A 22,466-nucleotide genomic window follows, 5' to 3' on the forward strand; every position below is an offset into this window, starting at 1 on the left:
ATTTGCATATGAACTGAAAATTATATATTATTGTATCGACATTATATTTCTTGGGTGTCTTATTGATACTGTGGTTATAGAGAAGAATGTCTTGTTCTTTGGCAATACTTGATATTTAGAAGTGAACTCATGCTGTCTATCACTTATTTTTAACTAGCTCAGCAACAACAAAAATACTAGATAATTATCTGGATCCTTGAAGTTTAATATGCAACATCCATTTTAAAAAGTCTTGCTTGGGAGTTCCCTGGTTGCCTAGGGGTTAGGATTCCAAGCTTTCACTGCCATGGCCCAAGTTCAATCCCTGGTCTAGGAACTGAGATACTACGAACTGCATGGTACAGCCAAAAAAAAAAAAAAACCCCAAAACAAAAAAATCTGCTGCTTTAATAATGATTTTCACGACACACCCTTAAAAACCTAAATCCCAATTGTTGGGGGTCTGTGCTGAAGGTTTTAGGGATGCTCGATTATAAAAATCATCCTAGATGAAATAGTTCTTCAGGCAGTGAACACCTAGAAATGGAGTGGTTGTAACTTATCAAAGGTTATAGACAGTAAAAAAAGACTACAACATGGAGAAAGAATGCAGCCTTATAATGTAGCCTTAGACTATGTGAAATTTTTTTCTTTTACTTTTAAGGAACATTTTTATTATAGGTATAACATATATGGAGAAAGAGACACAAATCATAAATGTTTAGCTTATTGAATTTCTCCAAAGTGAATACATCCATGAAAATGTTAATTGCTCAGTTGTGCCCAACTCTTTGTGACCACATGGACTGTAGCCCACCAGTGTCCTCTGTCCATGGAATTCTCCAGGCAAGAATACTAGAGTGGATTGCCATTCCCTTCTCCAGGGGATCTTCCCCACCCAGGGATTGAAGCCCAATCTCCTGCATTGTAGGCAGATTGTTTACCATCTGAGCCAACAGGGAAGCCCAAACCACCACCCAGATCAAAACACAGAATATCCAACAGCTCAGAAGCCTCTCCAGGGCTAAGATTTAAAACTCCACTTGAGCACTCCGCGGATGCTTTTTTCCACCATTTATTAGGAATACATATTTATTTCATTTTTAAAAGCAGACATTCCTCTGAGTCAGACACCCTGCAATCAGTGCATGTTGCACTTCCCATCAGCATGTCCTTCATTCTCAGTGGGCACTTGCTCTACCATAGGCTGTTCCTATGCTAACATTCTTTTCAGTTAAAGAATAGACGTTTGTCAGGCTTTCACAGTACAGCGTCCATCTGTTCCTGGCACTCTCAGATTTTCCACTAGGGGAATCACAGGCTCTGCAATTTTCAATCTGCCTGCTTCAGGTGGAGTGCATGGGGCATCTGGCACCAGGGGTCAGCATGAGGCTCTGGCTCAGCCAGTGAGATTATCACATTTTCTGGCTGTAGATTGGTTCACAAATAGGCACAGGACTCAATCAGAGCCAAAGAAATGTAATAAGGATTTTGTTAGGGTGATTGGGAGGGGCATACTCACTCTTCTAAGACTTGTACCTAGAGGGAGTGTTGATGTGGAAATGCTGAGAGCCATTTGCCTCAATGGATAAGGTGGATGACCCCAGCCTCAGAATCTCCGTGGAGTTGGTTGAGGTCTCCACTGAGACTTTTTCAGAGCCTGGTATCTCTTTCGGCCCAATTCTGCTTCCTTCTATTCTCTTCCACTTTATTGATCAGCCATGAGCGGCCCCAAATAAAGCTGCTATAGCCTGTCTCAGAGTCTGCTTCCCAGGGAACTTTGGCAGGCATGGTGCCAAGCACTTACATTCATCACACAGATGAATTCTGAAGGCACCCTGTGCGTTACACACAGTGCCGTCACTCTCAGTCTATGAACTTCATTTTAGAGGTGAGGAAACTGAAGCATACACAGGTTAGGTAACTTACCCAAGGTCACACAGCTATTAATTGACAGCATCAGGATTCAAGATCTGGTCTGTCTGATTTTAATGGCCACGCCCCTAATGATACAAACAAGCCAATGGCAGAACTAAAAAAAAAAAAAACTACTCTAGATTTCCAGATCTTCATAGCCAACGTTCTTGTGCTGGGCTTCCCTGGTGTTCAGTGGTTAAGAAGATGCTTTGCAATGCAGAAGACTGGTTCCATCCTTGGTCCGGGAAGACTCTACATGCCGTGGGGCAGCTAAGCCCATGCATCACAACTACAGAGCCTGAGCTCTGCGGTCTGCGCGCTGCAATGACTGAGCCCATGTGCAGCAGCTACTGAAATCCGCATGGTCTAGAGCCCGTACTCCACCAGAAAAGTCACCACAATGAGAACCCCATGCACGGCAACTAGAGAGTAGCCCCTACTCTCCACGACTAGAGAAAGCCCTTGTGCAGCAGTGAAGACCCAGCGCAGCCAAAACACAAAACAAAACATCTTTGGGCTGAATCAAGGAAACAACTATACATTCTACATGGGCAGATCTCCATGTTTGAGGATGAAAGGGCAGTTTGGAGAGGCATGCCCAGTCCCTGCATACCAAGATACCTGATATAGTCACGAGAACAAGGCACGACATGTGAAAACCTAAACCACAAACCAGTAAAAAGGGATCACTTTATCAAATAAAAAGTACACACAATTTACCGGGGAGTACACGATCAGCCGCTAAGTGAGATGCGCAGTCCAGCAGTGTGATACATGCTCCAAGAAGGGAGACATTCCGGGGCTGGAAGGTGCTCCCAGGATGGAGGTGGGCTCAGTTAGGCAGGGCACAGAGGGAGAAAGGCAGACAAGAAGAGACTCAGGGGGACAGAACACATAAGATGCTTTTCCAGGGAAAGAATTAGACTAGCCTGGCCAGATTTAAGTGTCGAAGGAGTTGAGCCTGGAGGCTGGACCACAGAGAGGCTGTGAAGGCTTTTGGGTGGGAGAGTCCTTCCTTCTTGGACCATGGAACTTGTCTCTGGCTCTTCTCTGCTTGGTTCAAACATTGTTTCTCACTTGGTTCAAATATCTTGCCTTCCTTGGTGGCCTCTCGGGCTGGAGGATAAGGTGGGGAGCCCCCAAGGACCCTCTAGCTGGGCATCTCTTCACCTGGCTTTCTGGGCCCACAGTTCCTCCCATGTCCCCAGTCCCTTTCCTCCCCGTATTACTCTCCTCCTGGCTGCTGTAACAAAGCACTGCAAACTAGATGGCTTAAGACAACAGAAATGGATCCTCTCAGAATGCTAGAGGCCAGAGTCAGAAATCTAGGTGTCAGCAGGGCCATCTGAGCCTCTGGGGAATCCTTCCTCCCAACTTCTTGGCTCCTGGTGGAGTTCCCAGCCTTGCAACTGCATCATGCCAGTCTCTGCCTCTGTCGTCACAAGGCATTCTCCCTGCGGAATCGATGTCTCAATTTCCCTGTTCTTGTAAGACATCGGTCACACTGGATCAGAGCCCACTCTAACAACTGCATCTTAACTTGAGGACATCTGCAAAAACCCTGTTTCCAAATAAGGTCACATTCACAGATATCAGGGGCTAGGACTTCAACAGATCTTTTTAGAGGACACATTTCAACCCACAACACGACCTTAGACCTTTTACATGTGCTGCTTTACTCCTTGCTGGGGAGAGTGGAGGAGAGTGAAGCAGACATATGTTAACAACCCTCCTTCTCCCAAACGAACCCTAACTGGCTTTCTTTAGGATTCTTTAAATCATCAGAGTGAAGTTCCTGGGGGAAATATACCAAGGAACAGGCACTCCTCCAGCAAGTTCCACCTGCCACGAATTCCCACCCCCCAAACCAAACCCAAACATACCTTTCACTTCCACACCCCCTCCTCTTGTGGGCATCCTGCTCTCACCGGATTTGTGTTACCTGTTACAGAGAGTAGGTCATCATTCCAGCCTCTGGGACTGAGAAGAGACTCTGGGCCAGCCTTGGGTTCATCCTCACAACAACAGAAAGGAAATGATTGTTATCCCATTTCATGGATGAGGAAACTGAGGGCAGAGAGCTCACAAAGCAAGCCCAACGTCATGAGGCTGGCAAGGGCAACCCAGGTCTGTGAATCTCTTTTCCAATGTGTTCTTCTGACAGTACCCACTTTTCCCCAGTTTTCCTTCCAGATGGTTCTTATGATTACATCCTTTTTCCCTGGGACTTTTACATGCAGGAGGTGACAGACATCCTGGACTCAGAGCACCCCTCTCTCTTTCAAGAGCAGTCTATGGATTATGATTGTTGATTCTCCATTGGGAAGCCCGGTAATCATAATATTAAAAGCAGCTAACAACAGCTTGCTGACCTCAATCATATGCCTATCTGAAGTGCTTTAATAATCAGCTTTATAGAGGTATAATTGACACATAAAAGGGTAAGATATTTAAAGTACATATTGTGGTGGTTTGATATACATATTCATTGTGAAAGAGTTCCTGCCACCTAGTTAATTAACACGTCCATCACCTCACATATTTATCTTGTGGGTGAGTACACGGAAGTTCTACTCTCAGCAAATTTCAATTATACAACACATTGTTATCAACTACAGTCACTATGTTTACATTAGATCCATAGACCTATTTATCTCTGAGCTGAAAGTTTGTACTCTTTTACCAACATCCCAAGTGCCTTACACTTAATCCTAACAATTACTTTATGATGGGGGCACTATTGACCCCATTTTTCAGATGGAAACACTGAGGCTCCCATCTGAAGGGAGCACAGAGAGGTAAAGTAGCCTAAAGTCATGCAGCTAACTGATCATGGGGCTGGGCTCTTCTAATCCAGCTCTTCTGACTCCAGAGTCTACACTGAGAGGGGGCTGGGCAGGACATCCGGCATCAGGTGACCCTGGGATGATCAAAGGTACCACATCGGGGAGTGGCACCAGTTTCCTCACTCAAGCCAGCTGCATGGGTGCCCACTCAGTGAGGTCAGCACATCACAGGCTCTCACTGTTCCTGGCGTCACGCTGGCATGCAGAGGCCTCCGGTGTTGCCTTCCATAATGGTCACCTGATCTCCGCGCTGGTGGGCAAACAGCTTGAGATGTTTATTCCCTGCAGACCAACTGGCCTGACAGCCCTGGTGATAAGGGAAGACAGAGCAGGCGACTGGGGGGAAGGGCTTGATAAAGGAATCCCCTGCCTCTAAGAAGTGCTGTTTGGCTTGGCTGGGGCCCCGAGTCACACTAGCAGCCTCTGAATGACAGTGACATTCCCCAGGGATTAAGCTTGCAGTGTAGAAGCTGGGTCTCCACGGGGGGTGCGGAGCCCTATGGAACTTAAATCACGCAATTAGCCACCAGCTAACGTTTCTCCCACATTCGCTTCATACCTCCGTCACTTCCCATCCCCCCTCCAAGAAAATTCAGCTGCAACTTGTTTTATGACACCCCTTATTGTACCCTGCTGCTTTGCTTTCTCTTGGTAATAGCAAAAGAGATGAAGCCATTCTCTCCTTCAAAACAAAGCTCAAAATTTTTCTTTTCCTGGAAGCCAGACCCAGGTAACTCTGCCCTATAATACCATGAGCCCCCTAGGATTCTAACTCAATCCTCTGTTGGTTTGTGGCCAGGTCCTGAGCAAGTGCTGGAACGGCAGAGCTCAAGCCACCTGGGCTTGGAGTTGTGATGCTTTTAGAGGAGGCAAAGATGTTGATTTCACCCCTGGTTTGGGATGACTGCTTTTCTGTTCAGGAACATTGGATACACCTAGAGGTCCAGAACTCAGATTTTCTGACTCCCAGTCAACTGTTCCTTTGATTATAATACAAGACTTGCACGGCTCATCAGAGGACAAGGAGCCTGGCTGGTAAATCCACCACCAGAGAGACAGTGGCTAAGCCTTACCCGGCAGCCAATGAGGGACATTCTGCATGAGTTGTTAGGCAGAAAAGAACCATATGGGTCATGTCCTCACTTTTCCTCAGCTAGAGTTCCCTGACTGTCGCCTTCACATTCAAATGTGCATCCAGTTCCATGAGTAACCATATTATTTTTAAACAGCATCCTTCAGCCGCTGCCTCTCTGGCATTTTCAGAGAGGTGATCCTTTCCAAAGCTAGCACAGGATTTTATTTTATGATTGTTTTAAGACACATGCAGGGATTCCATGAAGTTTAAGTAAAAGATTAGGGTGTAGCTCTGAAAGAGGAGCCAGCAAACAGATAAAGCTGACCTCAGGGGGGATGGAAAAAAGAAGCCAGGTTTGGTGGAGAGATGGGAAACCAAAGCATGAGGTACTGGAGATAGCAGAGAGGTCAAACCAGCCATCATTTAGCAGAGGAATATCTGGTCTTAAAAGCCCCATTATACCAAGAAACATCATTGCCACCATGTTGGAATAGTTAAAAGCCCTGTTCTAGGAGGAATGGAGACTGGCATTAGATGTGCAGTTCTTCCACAAAGTAGCTGTCAAGTGGCTGAACTTCTTTGAGTCTTGGTTTTCTTATCTGTAAAATGGGCATAAACACAGCCAACTAACAAGGAAGTTGTAAGGATTAAATGAGAAACATTATGTGCTCAAGACAGCTTGACATAGAGTAATACTAAAGAAATGATAACTGTTTATTAACACCCAGATAACAGTTAATATGTTATAGCTAATGTTGATAGGTTGCTTATATGATTATCAAACTGATAACAGACTGTATCAAAATGACTGTTGGGAATTAATGAATTAATTATCCAGTTGTCTCTACTGGGGTTGTTAGGATAACAAAAGACTACTCTGGACAATACATGGTCCAAGGCATTTCTCCTTCAATCTTCCAGATGATGTTTTGCTTAAAAAAATATCCTATTTGTGTGCTAAGTGCTAAATAGAAAGACTAGTTGAAGAGGGAAAGAACGGCTTTGTTGTTAGTGATCAGTAATAAAAAACAATACGTTTATAGTAAAAAATTTCAAACAGTACATATACTTCAATAAAATTTTATTTCAGATATTCAAATGTAAGAGAGTTCCTGCCCTATCCCAACTTCCAGAAGTAATTACTGTTAGTAATTAGTTACTTGCATACTTTTCTAGAAGTGTTTTATACTCTTTGGTTTTATACAGATTTAATTATACTGCACTACTGCTGAGGAACTTGCATTTTCTCCTTAGTGATACATCTTGGAAATTTGGAGAAGGAAATGGCAACCCACTCCAGTGTTCTTGCCTGGAGAATCCCAGGGACGGGGAGCCTGGTGGCTGCCGTCTATGGGGTCGCACAGAGTCGGACACGACTGAAGTGACTTAGCATAGCATAGCGTAGTGCATACAGACCTAGCCTGTGTTTTTTCAGGGCTGCATTGTATTCCTTTCCAGGCAGGGACCATCCATTATGTAACCAGGCCCCCTTTGGCACCCCACTCCAGTATTCTTGCCTGGAAAATCCCATGGATGGAGGAGCCTGGTAGGCTGCAGCCCATGGGGTTGTGAAGAGTAGGACATGACTGAGCAACTTCACTTTCACTTTTCACTTTCATGCATTGGAGAAGGCAATGGCAACCCACTCCAGTGTTCTTGCCTGGAGAATCCCAGGGATGGGGGAGCCTGATGGGCTGCCGTCTACGGGGTCGCACAGAGTCGGACACGACTGAAGTGACTTAGCAGTAGCAGTAGCACTGATTGTTTCTGGTTTTTGTTGTTACAAACAATGCCACAATCAACTTCCTTGCACATGGAACTTGGGTTGTTGCTATAAATAAACCTACCTATAGGATAAATTCCTAGAAGGATAACTACTGAGTCAGTTTCCTTTGTTGTAATTGTAACAGACAGTGCCAACTCACTTCCAAAGAGGCTGTAGCAACTGACACTTTCATCCACAGTATATGAGAATATTTGCAGTCCTGTATTTTTACCAGCTCTATTTATTATCAAACTTTACAACCTAAGTAAACTGTTTTTTTTTTAATAGTAATTACACATAGGGAAAAACAATACATATTAAACGATCTCATCTGTGGAGCTGAATGCTCACAATCACCTTGAACAGAGGACAGCGAGTTGCAGGGAGTCAGACCAGGGTATGAACTTCAACTCCACTATGTATTATCCTTGTGACCTTGGAGAGGTTCATCAAGCTTCTCTGTCTGCAAACTGGTGATAATTAGAGAAATTAGGCATGAGAAAGCTCCTAGAACCACTGTCTGGAACCCAGTAAACATTTATTAACATTACAGAACAAACCAGTGTGCCAGAATCCCTGGCAAGTTTGAGAATGACAGAGACCTGGTTTCTATTTTTTGTTCCTTTCTACTATCCCCTGCTAGGCTGCTTAATTTCTTTAAATTTTCTCGCTTATGTCAATTTGGACCTTGCCTGATAATTTACTGATTAGATAAATATGAGTGGCAGAGTTGAATCACAATGCAGGGGGTATTTTACATTCACTAGAAGATGCAGGCAGTTATCACAGCAAAAGACTAGGTGGCTTCTCGGGTCTCTGTGTGCCACTGAAGCAGTGGGTGAGGTTTGGGGTCCGATCGGTCTAACTGCAGTTCTGCTTCTGCAGCTTAAAAGGCAGGTGACCTGAGGCAAATTCTTTTAGCCCTCTAGCCTCACTTTCAATTATAAAACATGGGTCAGTAACATGGAAACTTACATTACTATGTGTAAAATAGATAGCCAACGGAATTTGCTGTATGGCTCAGGGAACTCTGACAGAGGCTCCTTATCAACCTAGAGGGGTGGGATGGTGAGGGAGATGGGAGGGAGGTTCAAAAGGAAGGGGATATATGTATATCCATGGCTGATTCATGTTGAGATTTAACAGAAAACAGCAAAGTTCTGTAAAGCAGTTATCCTTCAATTAAACAAATAAAAACATGGGCAGCTACCTCATGGGATTATTATGAATATGAAGTAAGTAATAATCTATGAAAGCATTTAACAGCTGACTCCCATGTAGTCATGTATGGATGTGAGAGCTGGACCATAAAGAAAACTGAGGGCCAAAGAACTGATGCTCTTAAACTGTGGTGTTGGAGAAGACTTTTGAGAGTCCCTTGGACAGCAAAGAGATCAAACTGTTGCAGGACAATCCCAAAGGAAATCAACCCTGAATATTCACTGGAAGGACTGATGCTGAAGCTCCAGTACTTTGGCCACCTGATGGAAAGAGCCAACTCATCGGAAAGTTGACAGAGGATGAGATGGTTGGATGGCATCACTGACTCAACGGACTTGAGTTTGAGGAAGCTCCGGGAGATGGTGAAGGACAAGGAAGCCTGTTGTGCTGCAGTCCATGGGGTCACAAAGAGTCAGACACGACTGAGTGACTGAACAACAACAATAACCTATGAAATGTTCAATATATTCATAGACAGCAAAAGCCTCACTGACCTCAGTTTCCTGGTATGTCAGCAGGGACAGAGCGCTTCTGCAGAGTGGAACAGAGATGTTACCAACCCCTCCCCTTTTCCCATTTGTCAAGTCAGGTGACCCCTACAGCCTTTCCCTCAGGTCAGTAACTGCAAGCACATCCCGGTGTGGTGGGGGTGGTGAGGACGCAGGGCAGACAAAGGCAAACCTACTAAAGGATTCCTGAACGGCTGCAACCCCATCCCAGGAGCTTTCTCATTTTTTCCTGGAAAGGAGTGAAATGACATTACGTTAATAAATATTTTTCACTGGACTTGCTTAATACGCCGAACACCTGACTTGCAAAATGGAAAGTCTCGTTCGTTGTTATCCTGGACAATATTTTGAGGGGATCTGAGGTAGGACCAGAACTAGCTTTAGGTTTTTGCTGCAGTGCTTCCCTCTCCCTTCACATCTGCTTCAAGTTTCAGTTCTTACGTAACACATACGTTGCAAATATTCAGCTACACTCACAGAAATGGGGCTTCTTAAAAACACCTTGTGTATTATTAATTTTCTCCATTTGGGGGGAAATTTTCAACTTACAGAAAGGATGGAAGAAAAGTCTAATAAATACCCTAGATGTATCCACTGTTATTTTGTCACAAAAGCTAATACCTTATTTTTGAGATACAGAGAGCTGCATTTGTATAATATGAATTTCCTCTCCTCCCTCTCTCCCTTCCTTTTATCCTTCCTCCCTTCTTCCCTCCCTCCTTTCTTTCCTTCCTTTATGTTTCTGCCAGGAAAAACGTTATGAGGATGGATTAAGTTATATCAATATTATGATTTCCAGGCACTCGGCTTCCTAGAGTTTGAGATCTATTGTTCTACTCGGTTGTAAGGTTGGAAGATAAAGAATCACTTTTGTGATAACTGCCAGACTGAATATCTCTTGTACCAATTATGCATCAATTATGCAGGATACATTATCTCTAATCCTAACAGTGACTCTGCAAGTCAGGGTCTCATCACTGCCAGTTTACATATTTGGTAACTGACGCTCAGAGAGACTGAGTCAGTCAACCTCTCTGGTAAAAAGTGATCTGTCTTTTTTTGACTACAAAGCTTTCTTTCACAAAGGTTTTGCGGGATTCTCAGAGGGATAGTTTAATACAAGCATATGGAAAGTTTTCCTTTCTGGGAGAGTTGCAATGTTAATTTCAGATCATTTCCCTCAACCAAGGAGGTGGGGTGGGGGGCGGCAGTGGAAGGTGGAGTTTTATGAAAACCATGGTCAGTACTTCAGTGATAGAAACTGAAAGTGATGAACTAACTACTCTTAGAGCCCAAGAGGACTCTGGGACAGCCTTTTACTAGCCATATATAGTTGAACAAATAAATCACCCTGACTTGCCCCATTGGCGAAATGAATAAACAATTGGTTCGTCTTTACCTGGGCTTTCTGGTGAGATTCAAATTTGAGAATTATGATTACTCTTACGAATACAAGGCATTGGGTGTATCATTTTATCTGTAAGGGGAAGAAGGGAGAGAGTGAGAGAAAAGAAGGAAGCCAGAGAGTAGACAGGACCCTGTGTGTACAGGAGAGAGGGACGTGGGGGAGGATCTAGGTAGGATGACAGCAAAAGGGAGGCTAAACTTCTTGAAACTGGCAGGAAAGTTGACAGAAACTCACAGTCTAGGGAGAGAAGAAATCATCCTTCAGGGGATTCAATAGTTGCTGGTCCCGGGAGAATTCATCTTCAGAATTCTGCGGGAGGAAGATGGGTTGGCTTGAGACCCCCAGGAAGCTTCGTTCCAGGCCCTGGGGCACCCTGGCGCGCGCTCTGGCTTCCAAGGCACCCAAGGGACGCCTTTCCTCGTTTCTCGGGGCGCCTGTGTCAGGATTTAGAAAGTTATGTGTCCGCCAGACGGTAAGGATCTCCAGGGTAACCACTGTCCGAGATCTTTGCCCAGCTTCTGGACGTTTCCGCGGCACCAGGTGCGTCCCCAGATCTCTGCCAGTGCTCTAGGACATTACGCTGCACCTCGTGGGGTGACTCCTCAGCGCAGGACGCCCGCGTCCACCGCCGTGAACCGCCGTGTGCAGGTGAGCTGGCGCACGGTGGCTCCCGGGCAACCAGCAGAGCTTCAGAGGCGGTGATCCTGGGGAGAGCCATGGTAGCGAACTCCTCTTCATCCTTTACTTTCCTACTGAGATTTGGCCAATAAATAACAAGAATAAAACATACACGTTGTTTTGTCTTTGAGCTCGCGGGACAGCGGCAGGTCTTTTAGAAAAGTGGGGAAATAAATGAAGAGAAATCACGGCGGCCCCACAGGCTGCCTCTGGGGATTGCCAATTTGGAGAGCCCTCGGGTCCGGTCATCTTAGACCTAGGGTTACCAGTCGCATCGACCTGAGGGAGTTGTGGGCTTTCCCCCCCGCGGGTTCGGGCCCCTCAGCCACGAGTGGCGCTGGCTGGGCACCAATCGCGGGAAGGTGCCAAGGCCCGCGCACCTCGCGCTGGCGATGCGCGCAGACGCCCAGGGCGCACTCGGTCCGCCCCGCTTGGCAGGAGCGCGCGAGGCCGCGCGCGTCGTCCCCGGGGACAGTCCGGAGGCCGCCGGCTAGCGGGAGAGGCGAGAGCTCGGCGTCCGGCGGCGGGTTGCCGTGTGTCTCGCCGCCTTACGCGGTGGAGCTGAGCTGCCGAGAGCCGAACCGGGGACCCTGAGGGCGCGCGGGTGGCGGGTGGAGAACGCAGCGCCCAGGAGCTACGGGCAGAGATCCCCTGACCACCCGGGCGCCGAACGTCTCCCGCTGGCTGGGAGACGCCCCCTGGCCCCCACCTCTGAGTGGCCCGGCTGGGCGAGCGGGACCCGCGGGAGGAGGCGGAGGCGGCGCCGCCGGGACTGCCTCCTCTCCGCCCATCGCGTCTCCTCCCCGCGCTACCGGGAAGGACAAGGGGACTGGGCACGGGGACCCCGGCCAGTGAGCGCCCGTGCCCCGGGGCCGCCCCTCGCGCGCGCTCTCCCGCCGCGAGCCCGGGCCGGTCTCGCCTCACATGGTGCTGGCCGCAGCCATGAGCCAGGACGCCGAGCCCAGCGGCCCCGAGCAACCGGACAGAGATGCCCGCAGCGTGCCCGGTGCCCCGGCGCCCCCGGCGCCCCCAGGCCCGCGAGGGATGCAGCCGCCGCCGCCGCCGCCGCCGCCTCCGCCCCAAGCCAGCCTGCCCCAGATCATCCAAAAGTAAGAGGAGGGAAGGGGGAGCGGGGACCTGGATGCGCTTGGGGGACGCGCCCTGGGCGCCCCCTTCTGTGGCTTCCTCTCTACGGACCCGGCTAAACTTCGCTCGGCCGCCTCGCGTTTGAAGTTTTCTTGCCCTCCCTCTCGGCAGGGTTGGTGTCATTCCGGCTGTTCGTCAGCTTGGGGAGAGGAAAACCAAGCTATTTGGGGAAAATAATTTTGTTCTTTCTCATCCCCTTTCTTTTCTCTACTGGATATTTTAAACTCAATTAGCTCAATTCCGGGGGAATGGCCTAGAGACGATATTTCATCTTTCCAGCCCCAGGAGGCCGGTGAAATGTATGGAGAATCGCGCGCGAGTATGTGCGCGCGCGTGCGGGAGGGCGCGTCAGCAAGACGCCCGCCCGAAGAAACCACCTTAAATGGTGACCCTGATACTGGGTACAAAGGGTACCGACGGTTTGTGGACAACATAGTTTGCTTTGCCCCGCAAGAAGTGTTAACACTTTCCAAGAAGGCCCTTGCGAAGAGTTCTTAGCAGCGGAACCGTTTTCCATTAATGTTACCATCTCGTGGTTCGGCGGAACCGTGCGGCTTGGGTCGCGAATATTCCGGGCCGGACGTCCCAATGCGTGAGTAGGTTGGGGATGGCCAGTGTGCTCTCAGAAGCTCTATTCAACCCATCTGGGGGAGATAAAAGTAAAATGGTGAGGTTCCGTTCATTCTTTCCAGATTTTGTTGGACAGTTTAAGGCCTAGAATGTTGGTTTGTTGAAAGGATCTTTATTTCCCTAAAAATTTCCCTCAGTCTGTAGTGAAGTCCTCAAAATTAGGGTAAGAAGTGTTGGAAAGCCTGGACGATGAGTGCTTTGGTGAAGCTGGAGAAAGTAAGAGAAATAAACACAAGTTCAGCAAAATCAGTCCTATGGAACGAAGCGGAGGTTTTCCAGCGCTGTTGTGTTGATGCTTTGAGTTATTAAACTTATTAAAATGTAGTAAGAGAAATAACCAGTAATGGGGTGTAAATGGAAGTAAATATTGTTTTTAAGACTAACATGTCATTGAAGAATAGTGAAAATTTATGTTTGACATCAAAGAACATTGGTATCCTGTTGCAGAACAAAATGGTTCCCCCCCTCTTTTTCTTTTGACTGGTAGAATATTAAAAGCTCCATTTATGACAACTTTTGGCTTTAGTTTGATTTTATAAAACTTTTCAACTACCTATAAGTAGCTAATTATTTGAAACTGAAAATATTTTATATTGTTATTCTGTTCCCTTTGTTTTGCAAGTCATTTCAGCTAAGATTTACTAAGTATGATGGACAGTTTAAGTACATCATTATTTAAAATTTCTCTTTAGTCCTTAATATAAAGTAACACAGAAAAGATGTTTAAAACCTAAAGTTTATTTAGTAAAAGAGGAAAAAGCCCTAATTGACTGATTATTAATTGGGAAACATCTAATGTGCTTCTTATCAGTGGCTCCTGGCTTAAAATTAGGCTGCAGGTTAAGTTTACTGAACTTGTTTTGGTATTGTAATCACCCTACATTTTCCAGTCATTTACTTTTAATTAGGAAAAAGCCAAGAATTTTATGTTCACAGAAAAATCTTTGTAAATGGGTGTCTGACTACGAAATATTGCCCGGTTGAAAATAAAGGCTATTTTTGTGGGAGATGAATCATTTCAAGTATATATCAATTACCTCATGTAATAAAAAATTAACCTTGTAAATTCACCCCCGTTTTGAAAATTCCACCCCTGGAATATTTTACTTTAATTGATGAGCCTGAGCTGTTCAAAGATGGCCCCTTCTGCTAGTAGTTCCAGGATGGAGACCTCAGGAACTACCTGATGGCTTTTCCTTGTTTTGCACTGGTGACGGATCAGTCTTCAGGCGCCAAGTCCAAGGCTGGTGAATGTGCGCATGGGATTTGATGTTTGTGCGCTTATGTTTCAGAGTCTTTCTTTTTATAAGGATGACTTGGGTTTTGTGCTCGCCTGATCACCCACTGTGATTCTGCTGGAAGCAGGCATAACATGACAAATGATTTGCAGGTCCATCTTTAATGCGCTGAAACTTGAGCAGGTTATTTTGAAACTGCGTTTGCATAATTTAATCTGAGCAACCATTTTTATGTAGTTATGAGGTGCTGTTTGCATCAGCCATCTTTGAGAAAATGTGGCGGGGAGAGATTGCCCTCAGCGGCAAAAAGAGTTGTCCGCCTCTTGATTTGAGAATTTTGTGAAGCTAGAGCTTTGGTTGTAATTCTCTAGAGGATGGCATGTTAAATGCATTGTATTGAGGAAACTTGTGTTTTTTCTAGTTATTTAAATGAGGTTATTATGTAATTTGTAAGAGGAGCTTTGATTGCTTTCAAAATGATGAAGATATCAATCTTCATGTTGCATAGCGTTTAAGGATTACAATAATTTTTTCACTTAAATTCTGTGTTTACTGATCTTCTTTAATAACGTTTTCATTTGGGGTGACATGAAGGATTTTGGTAAAGTAACAGTCATGAACATGATACATACTGAATCCTATTCACTTACATTACATTTGGTCTCAAGAGAATGAGGTGTGACAATGAATAATGTGATTGACTTTGGGGTTTATTTTATAGAATCCAGTCTCTGTATTTATGAAGACTGCATCAGAAGTTAACTACCCTGGAGGTCTTTCGTCCTGTTCAGGTGTATTTAGTTTTTTCATTGTTGTATTGTTAGCTTCAGTCAAGCATGGTGCATGACCTCTCCACCCTGGTTAACCCCTGACCTCAGGCTAGTATTTGCCTTACCTATGAAGATTATCAGCCATGTTTAGACGCATATAACTAACGTCTTATAAGATATGTGTTTTAAACATGCATTCTTTAAGCTGGCCAGTGTGGAGATATTACTGAATAAAATCTGAAGCATTATGTAAGCCATTTGGGCAAAGGAATTATAAATAACACCTTAAGAGATTTGGAATAAGTTTAGGAAATTAGAATAATTTGAGAGCTTAAAAAATATATATTATCTTCCTATGAACAGAAAAAGAACAACATTGATATGTGTCAGTGAATGTTTTACAAGGATTTATCTCCTCAAATATTCACAATATTTTATTTTCAAAAGTATTTTATTTTTTAATTTTGTGCTTTATAACCAAACCTAATTCTTGATTTATAAGAAGTTATTTATTAATCCTGATGAACATCAGAAATTACAATTTTAGGTCGTAAGTTTTAAAACTCTTCAGAATGAAAGCAGTCATTGGTTCTGTGTGCAGTGTGGAAGTCAGTTGTCAGATGCAGTTAGAAAGTATGATACTAATCATGGTGAAAATTAACCAAGCAAGCATATACATCTACGAGATGAGCACTCAGGTGATTTTCCTCAATTATTTGATTTGCAGTGAAATACTCCTGACTAATGCTTGATGTCAGGTTGCATCTTTAATTTGTATATTGATGACTTATTTTTTTCCTTTCCAGATTATTTTGGTATGAAGTGAATAAAAATCAATTATGAAAAGGAAAAAGTTTTGATTTAGCGTTTGATAGTGTCACCTGCGTGTATTGTGATTTATGAAGATATAAATCCAGTTTTGATTGCTTTTTCAGTCTTCTGCCTAGAGTTAAGATGCTGGCCGGCTGTGTCTTCAGTGCACAGTGCTCCCGGGATCAGTCTAGGGAATATTACAAGTAGTCACTCTGATTGCAGATAATTTTACAGATGTCTTGTATTTGGAAGGATCTCCATGTAACTCGTACGGTGACACTCAGACAAGTTGTGTGTGATGTCCACCCACTTTAATGGGCATGTTGACAATTACTTCCAGAATCTGAGAGAAAATAAGAGTTTGCCAAAAAGGGACATTATCTCAACTCATACTTGGTCCTGTTCTGGAAAGAGGTTGGAATTTCTAACATCTGTGCCACTTTCTAACATCAGTTTGGGTCCATTTTTAGAGGAAACAGGGATACACTTGTAGAAGGAATTTTGAAAATTTTAAACACCATCTTAAACTGCACATAAGACAAGCATTCAGCAGGAGAAAACATCTGAGAGGATTAAGCATTTACCCAAAACAGGGAGGGTTCTTGACATTCTGAAAAGTTTCTTTGCTTCACTAGAAAGCCTATTAAGGGTTGTTTTTTTAAAAAAGAAATTTTGCTTGAGGGTTTGTTTTGATAAGTACTTTTAGATAGTAAGTGTAGCCATCCAGTGTTTTCTCAAATTGCCAGAGATCAGTTTTATGAAATGTAGTACATTATTCCCATTAGTCACACTAAATGACTGTACATATGGTATACACAGAGCTTTTCTAATGCCAATGCTGCACGGGAAGAAAAAGAAGACAAATTTTATCCCCTATTTTATTCTTCTGTCCACTTATTCTCTTGCTACTGCTTTAGCAGTTCATCAAATTAATAATATAAAAAACCCATATCTGTCAGTTGGAATGTGGACTTGGATCTGTTAAGTTCTTTTTGCCTATGCATAAAGTCACCAGGGGGGAAAAAAACCCCACCAGGATCGACTCACAGTGAAATGATCCCCCATTATCCAGTTTCTCTCTCTGCTTTATTTTTCTTGTGGCTGTAGGTTCTTGACTCCAGTTGAACAAATATTTCTTCCTTGACCACAACAGCTAATCCTCAAATAAACACACCAGTATAGCTCAGTTCACATCTCTGATAAACAAGAATCTACAAAATGTTAGGAACTGAGATCTAACCAAGGGATAGAATTAAAACAGATCAAACTAAACTTGAAAAACTAGAATGGAAGAAGTTTGAGACAGTGGAATTAAAACTCCAAAGGCAAATTCGTCCTCCTTGGTCCCTCTGTCAGGCAAAAGCTTAAAGGGGTCTCCTGTGCCACGAAATTCCACTTAATCTGATTTTTTATTTCCTGACACAGTAATTACCTTGTTTGGGATGGTGTAGCCGATACGATTTTGTGTATTTTAACAAGGAAAGTCGCTGTGAATCCACAGCTGGTGTGAGTGACTGATGGCTGTGTTTAGAATAGTGCATTGAAAAGTTTTGCAGAAAGTAAAGTGATCCGTATTCCAAAATCAGGCAAAAGACGGTAATTAGCAGCTTGTAGAAAGGAGCACATGGCAATTCCCTTTCTGGTTAATGAACCTGACTGTATCTTGCTGATGTGTGTGTTCTGGAAGCTTCATGTTGCCTCTTCCCACCAGTGAGAAGACTGGGAAATCCTGACTTTAATTAAGTAGGCACATTTTTAATCAGGAATGTGAATTTGGTTTCCAACAACCACCAAGGGGATATTGGCAGTGGGCTGATATTTTGCCTGGCGCAATGGGTGGTCACTGTTAATTCCACCCAACTAAGGTTTCAGTCTTCGACATTTTCAAGACAGCAAGTTGGGGGTATTTTGGATTTAAGGCGTATATCCATCTAATAGGATAAAGTCTTTACAGTGGCAGAAGTTACAGACAAGTTAATTGAGCCTCTCTTTTCCTACAATTCCTGCTGGATTTTATAAGATAAATAAGTCCCCTGATAGTTTACAAGGAAACTTTTCCAGCTCGCTGACAGCGGCTCTGTCAGGGGGATGGTCCATATTGATGGGAATGTACTTTATGAGCAAAACAGGAGCTGTGAAGCAAGTTGAATGAGGATGTGTTAATAACTTGCAGCTCAATTTGCCAAATAATTCTTTCCATGTGTTCAAAAGCAAAAGGCTGGAGGTCACGCCTGCATTTGGGGGTGGTTGTCACCCCATGAAGATAGTTTTCACGCCACTTTTCCCTTCTTTAATGTGGGTATTTGCTTCAAGGATGCACCAGAGCTATTTGCTGCTCTTTCTTCGCACCTGCTTTCTCTGGATCACAGTGATGACCCACCAGTTCTCAGGTGCCACTTCCACTCTGATCTAAACCTGGAAACCTCCATTCACGGCTGTCTAAACATCCTAAGTACTTTTCATTGGTGCAGCTTGTCTGCAGACTGTCTTCCAGATGTGTTTTTGGTTCTTATTAGACCCACCCTTAAGCCTGACCTCCAGTGCTATGATGCTCAAGGAGAAGACAAGGTAATATATATTTTAAGGACGTATTCATTTCACAGAGTTACTTCTTTGGCTCTATTTTGAATTCATTACTGAATTGAATGACAGGTAGGATCTTTCTGGTGTTGTCAAATGTAAAATGAGTATCTTTGTTTTAAATTAATAGTTGGGTTTCTGACAAAGAGGGTCAGAGAGGAAAAGGAAACCCTGGATTGGGAGCGGGTAACCTGGACACATCAATTAATCTTCCTAATCCTGCTTCTCCAGGGTTTGGAAATGATCAATGTCAGTTCCTTCCAAGAATAAAATTATGTGAATCCCCAGGAATATTGCTGAGTGCTTATCACTGTAGGAGGCCTCTCCTTGCCTTCACATGTGATGGAGAATCAGTTACATTTTAATCAAGGGCTCAGGTACATGTTTGTGAGACTGATTACTCACGGAAACAGCAGTAGCCACAAAAAGAGAATTAAAAGTGTTCTTCAGCACTTGCAAAGTGCTGGATCAATGACATTTGGATCAATGACATAATTTTAAAACAGGTAGATTCTAATGTCAGTGAAAAGGAGGGCATTTCATACTGTTTCCTAATTATTACCAACTTAAAAAAAATAAAAACAAATACTTTGGAATGTTCATTATTTTGGAATGTTAAAGTGAATGCTTGAGTTTGTAGAAAGAGTATGGTTCTCAATTTGGGAAACAGATCTAGTAATTTTCATGTGTCTAAATTAGATTGTATTGAATATAGGCAGGTGGGAGTGTGTTTGGTGGCGTTATTATTTTTAAAGGCAGAAAACATAAGCATAGGCCGACAGACATTTGGAGGAGCCTGCTGGCTGCCCAGGCTAGGACTAGATGCTGCCTGCTGTACTCATTTGCCGCAGCCTGGGCCGCAGACTCGCCCAGAACTCTGCGCCGACAAACACTTTGCAAAGAGATCACAGTTATCCAGAAGCTGGGCCTCAGGTTTCCGAGTGCCTCCTTGAAATCAAAGAGATCAAACGTTGCTTCCAGAGCATTCTAAAGCCCAGGTCTCCTCAGGGCCCTGCATGCTACTGGGCTGGCAGGCTCACTGTAGTCTGGAGTTACGGGAGAGCCTTTATTTAATACTTGAAAAGAGATTTTTTTTTTAAAACTTTTATGAAAAGGGAGAGGGGTAGTGTGATTAAATCTTGATTTAGATACTTTGTTATTTACATAATGAGGATGAACCTGAGGATATTTATTGCGGCATTGTCTAGAAGGACAAAAAATTAGAAACCACCCAGATGTTTCTCATTGAGAAAATAAATCACGTGCTTGTATAATAGCATGTACCATTCATCCATTAGAATGATGCCTTTATTCTATATTTGTTAATATGGAATGTAAACCATATAATATTGTTAACTAAAAGAATTACAAACAGCACATATATTGGGATCTTATGTTTTCCTTTATGAGCATGTGCTGGTTCCTCAAGCCTGAAAAACCATCTAAAGAACAAATAAAAGATATTAATAGTGGTTTTAACTCTAGGTGGTGCAATTATAGTGGTTTGTCTTTCTTTTTTCCCTTTTTATAGTTTTTTTTTTTTTTCCAGTGAGCATGTATTAATTTTCTAATCAGAGAGGAAACACTTATTTCCATTAAAAAAAAGAAGGAATAGACTTTTCACATTGGCATTGCATGTTGTCTGTAAGACTGAATGAGCCATTCGCATCTTAAATTTTAGATCTGGAAGGCATCTGAGAGCTGCTTTAGCCCAGCCGCCCTGTTTTTCAGGGTAAGGCAAGTGAGCATCAGAGAAGTCAAGAGAATTGTTTGAAGTCATACAGCAAGTGGTGGTCAGGCTAGCATAAGAATCCTCATATTTCTGTCTGTCGCGTTTTCTGTTATTTGCCCTTTTCTCCTGCCTGGAAATGAGCGAGAAGGAAATGGAGAGCATTCCTTTTTATCTGCCAGCTCTAGTCGACCTCTGAAAGAGAATTTTGAAAATTATCTCTGGGTGTGTTATCTCCTCCCATCTCTCCCCACAAAGATCTTTCTGTTTTCTTTTTTAAAAAATTATTTATCTATTTTTGGCTGCACTGGCTCTTCATTGCTTTGCCGGGGCTGTCTCTAGTTGTGGCAAGCAGAGGTTACTCTGTTGCTGTGCTAGGGCTTCTCATTGCGCTGGCATTTCTTGTGCCAGGCTCTAGGCACACCGGCTTCAGTAGTTACAGCATGAGGGCTCAGTAGTTGCGGCTTGAGGGCTGTAGAGTGTGGGCTCAGTACTTCCCACAAAGATCTTTCTACGTGTAGGGGTAGACTGGGTCTCTCTAGGGCATCTCACACTCTGTTCCATATTTCCAAACAGAAGCAGTGTCACGTATTTTTCTTTAGCACCTGGAAGTAAATTGCATAGCCATGATGCTGTTGTTGCATCTAAGATGGTTAGTCTTACTTAAATGATTTCTCCAATAAACACTTAATTTTTAACTTTTTCCAGTTGTCAGAAAAATGTCTCATATAGCAATTCTTAAATCCCTCTGGTTCAGATTCAAGTGCATTGTTTATGGTATCTCTTTGAATTTAGCACCTGCTAAACTTTGAATTTAGTACCTGCTCTTTTCTGCTCTTCGTGACCAGAGTCCCCACTACAGAATGAACCATGAACTGAGGACTTCCCTGGTAGTCCAGTGGTTAAGACTCTGTCTTCCAGTGCAGGAGGCAGGGGTTCAATCCCTGGTTGGGGAATTAAGGTTCCATATGCAGTGGGGTATAGTCAAATTCTTTTTAAAAAATAAATATGTAAAAAAACAAGAAGGAACCATGATCAGGATGTATTTGTTGTTTCCTCATGGCCAGATTCAGGTTAAGCATTTTGGCAAGGGTATGCATTCAACAGGTGATATATGTTCCACTAAGTTTGATCCCTTGGTTAACATGGTCACTGCCAGATCTCTCTATCTAATCTGTCTATGATTAGGTTGTCTTTGGAAGTGATCCTGTGAGACCCTCTGAATACCCTGTTTCCCAACAAACTTTCGTCTAGTGATTTTATCTTTTAACTTGACCACCTTAAACAAACAAACAAGCAAAAAAAAAACAAACCCTTCTCAATGAAATTCCTGGAACTGGAAACTTAACTAAATATCACTTTAGAATAGGTTAATTTGGATAAATAGATTAAATCAGACAGCCTTGCAAATATGTTTGCATTGTTATCTGGAGCCTCTGGATTTTTCTAGTCTTGACCTGATAAGAAAGGACTTAATTGATGGGCCTGCCGCTTTCCATGTAACCCCTCCAGAGACATTCTGTCCTGAGCTGCAGTACTTTTTAATGTCCATACAAAGTGAATGTAAACCCCTTTTAATGTTGAAGCAGTGAGTGGGCGATAATGTCATTTTTGCTAGCTGGCACAATTTGGGGGGCATCCTCAAAGCTCAGTTGACTCTTTGCAGAAACCTTTAATCTCCTTTTTCAAAATCTCTATATGAAGCCAACTTTAAAAATGACTGATGACTTGCCCTGGGGCCTAAACTGGATGAGTCTTAGAGTTGGTCTGTGCCTACCAATTTGTTCATGCTTTTTAGATTTAAGTTACACAACTATTTTTGCCTCTTCTCAATTGGTACTCTTATTTTCATGCACAAAATATGTATGGGTGGGGAAAGTGGTGTGGAGTAGTGAAAAGAATCAGGAATAAGCATGCTCTGTGTTCTGGATTCAGCTTTGCCACCACTAGCGCTGAGCCTCAGTGTTCTCATCTGTAAAAGGGAATAGTAATAATTACATGAATAACACTGAACATTCATTGAGTGATTCCTGTGAGTCAGCCAATAGTCTTAGCACTTTATATATGTTTAATATCCAACAATAATCCTGTGAAGTTAATGCCCCTATTCACCCCATTTTACAGATGAAGAAATCAAGTCACAAACTTCAAAGGGCTCAACA

General features: G+C 43.5%; 1 protein-coding gene across 2 annotated transcripts in view; it reads left to right on the forward strand.

Moving 5' to 3' along the window:
* Positions 1-11,840: 11,840 nt before the first annotated feature.
* RBM20 (RNA binding motif protein 20) overlaps positions 11,841-22,466 on the forward strand; it is a 196,861-nt gene continuing 186,235 nt past the window's right edge. Inside the window, exon 1 of one of the 2 annotated variants that reach the window (XM_061403435.1) lies at positions 11,841-12,507. In XM_061403435.1, the coding sequence (XP_061259419.1) occupies positions 12,323-12,507 (185 nt within the window). In that variant the 5' untranslated portion in view covers positions 11,841-12,322. The remainder of the gene's footprint in view (positions 12,508-22,466) is intronic. The other variant, XM_061403436.1, reaches the window with a different exon arrangement.

Source organism: Bos javanicus, chromosome 26 (genome assembly GCF_032452875.1).
Source record: "Bos javanicus breed banteng chromosome 26, ARS-OSU_banteng_1.0, whole genome shotgun sequence".
In the NCBI taxonomy this organism is placed as follows: Eukaryota; Metazoa; Chordata; class Mammalia; order Artiodactyla; family Bovidae; genus Bos; species Bos javanicus.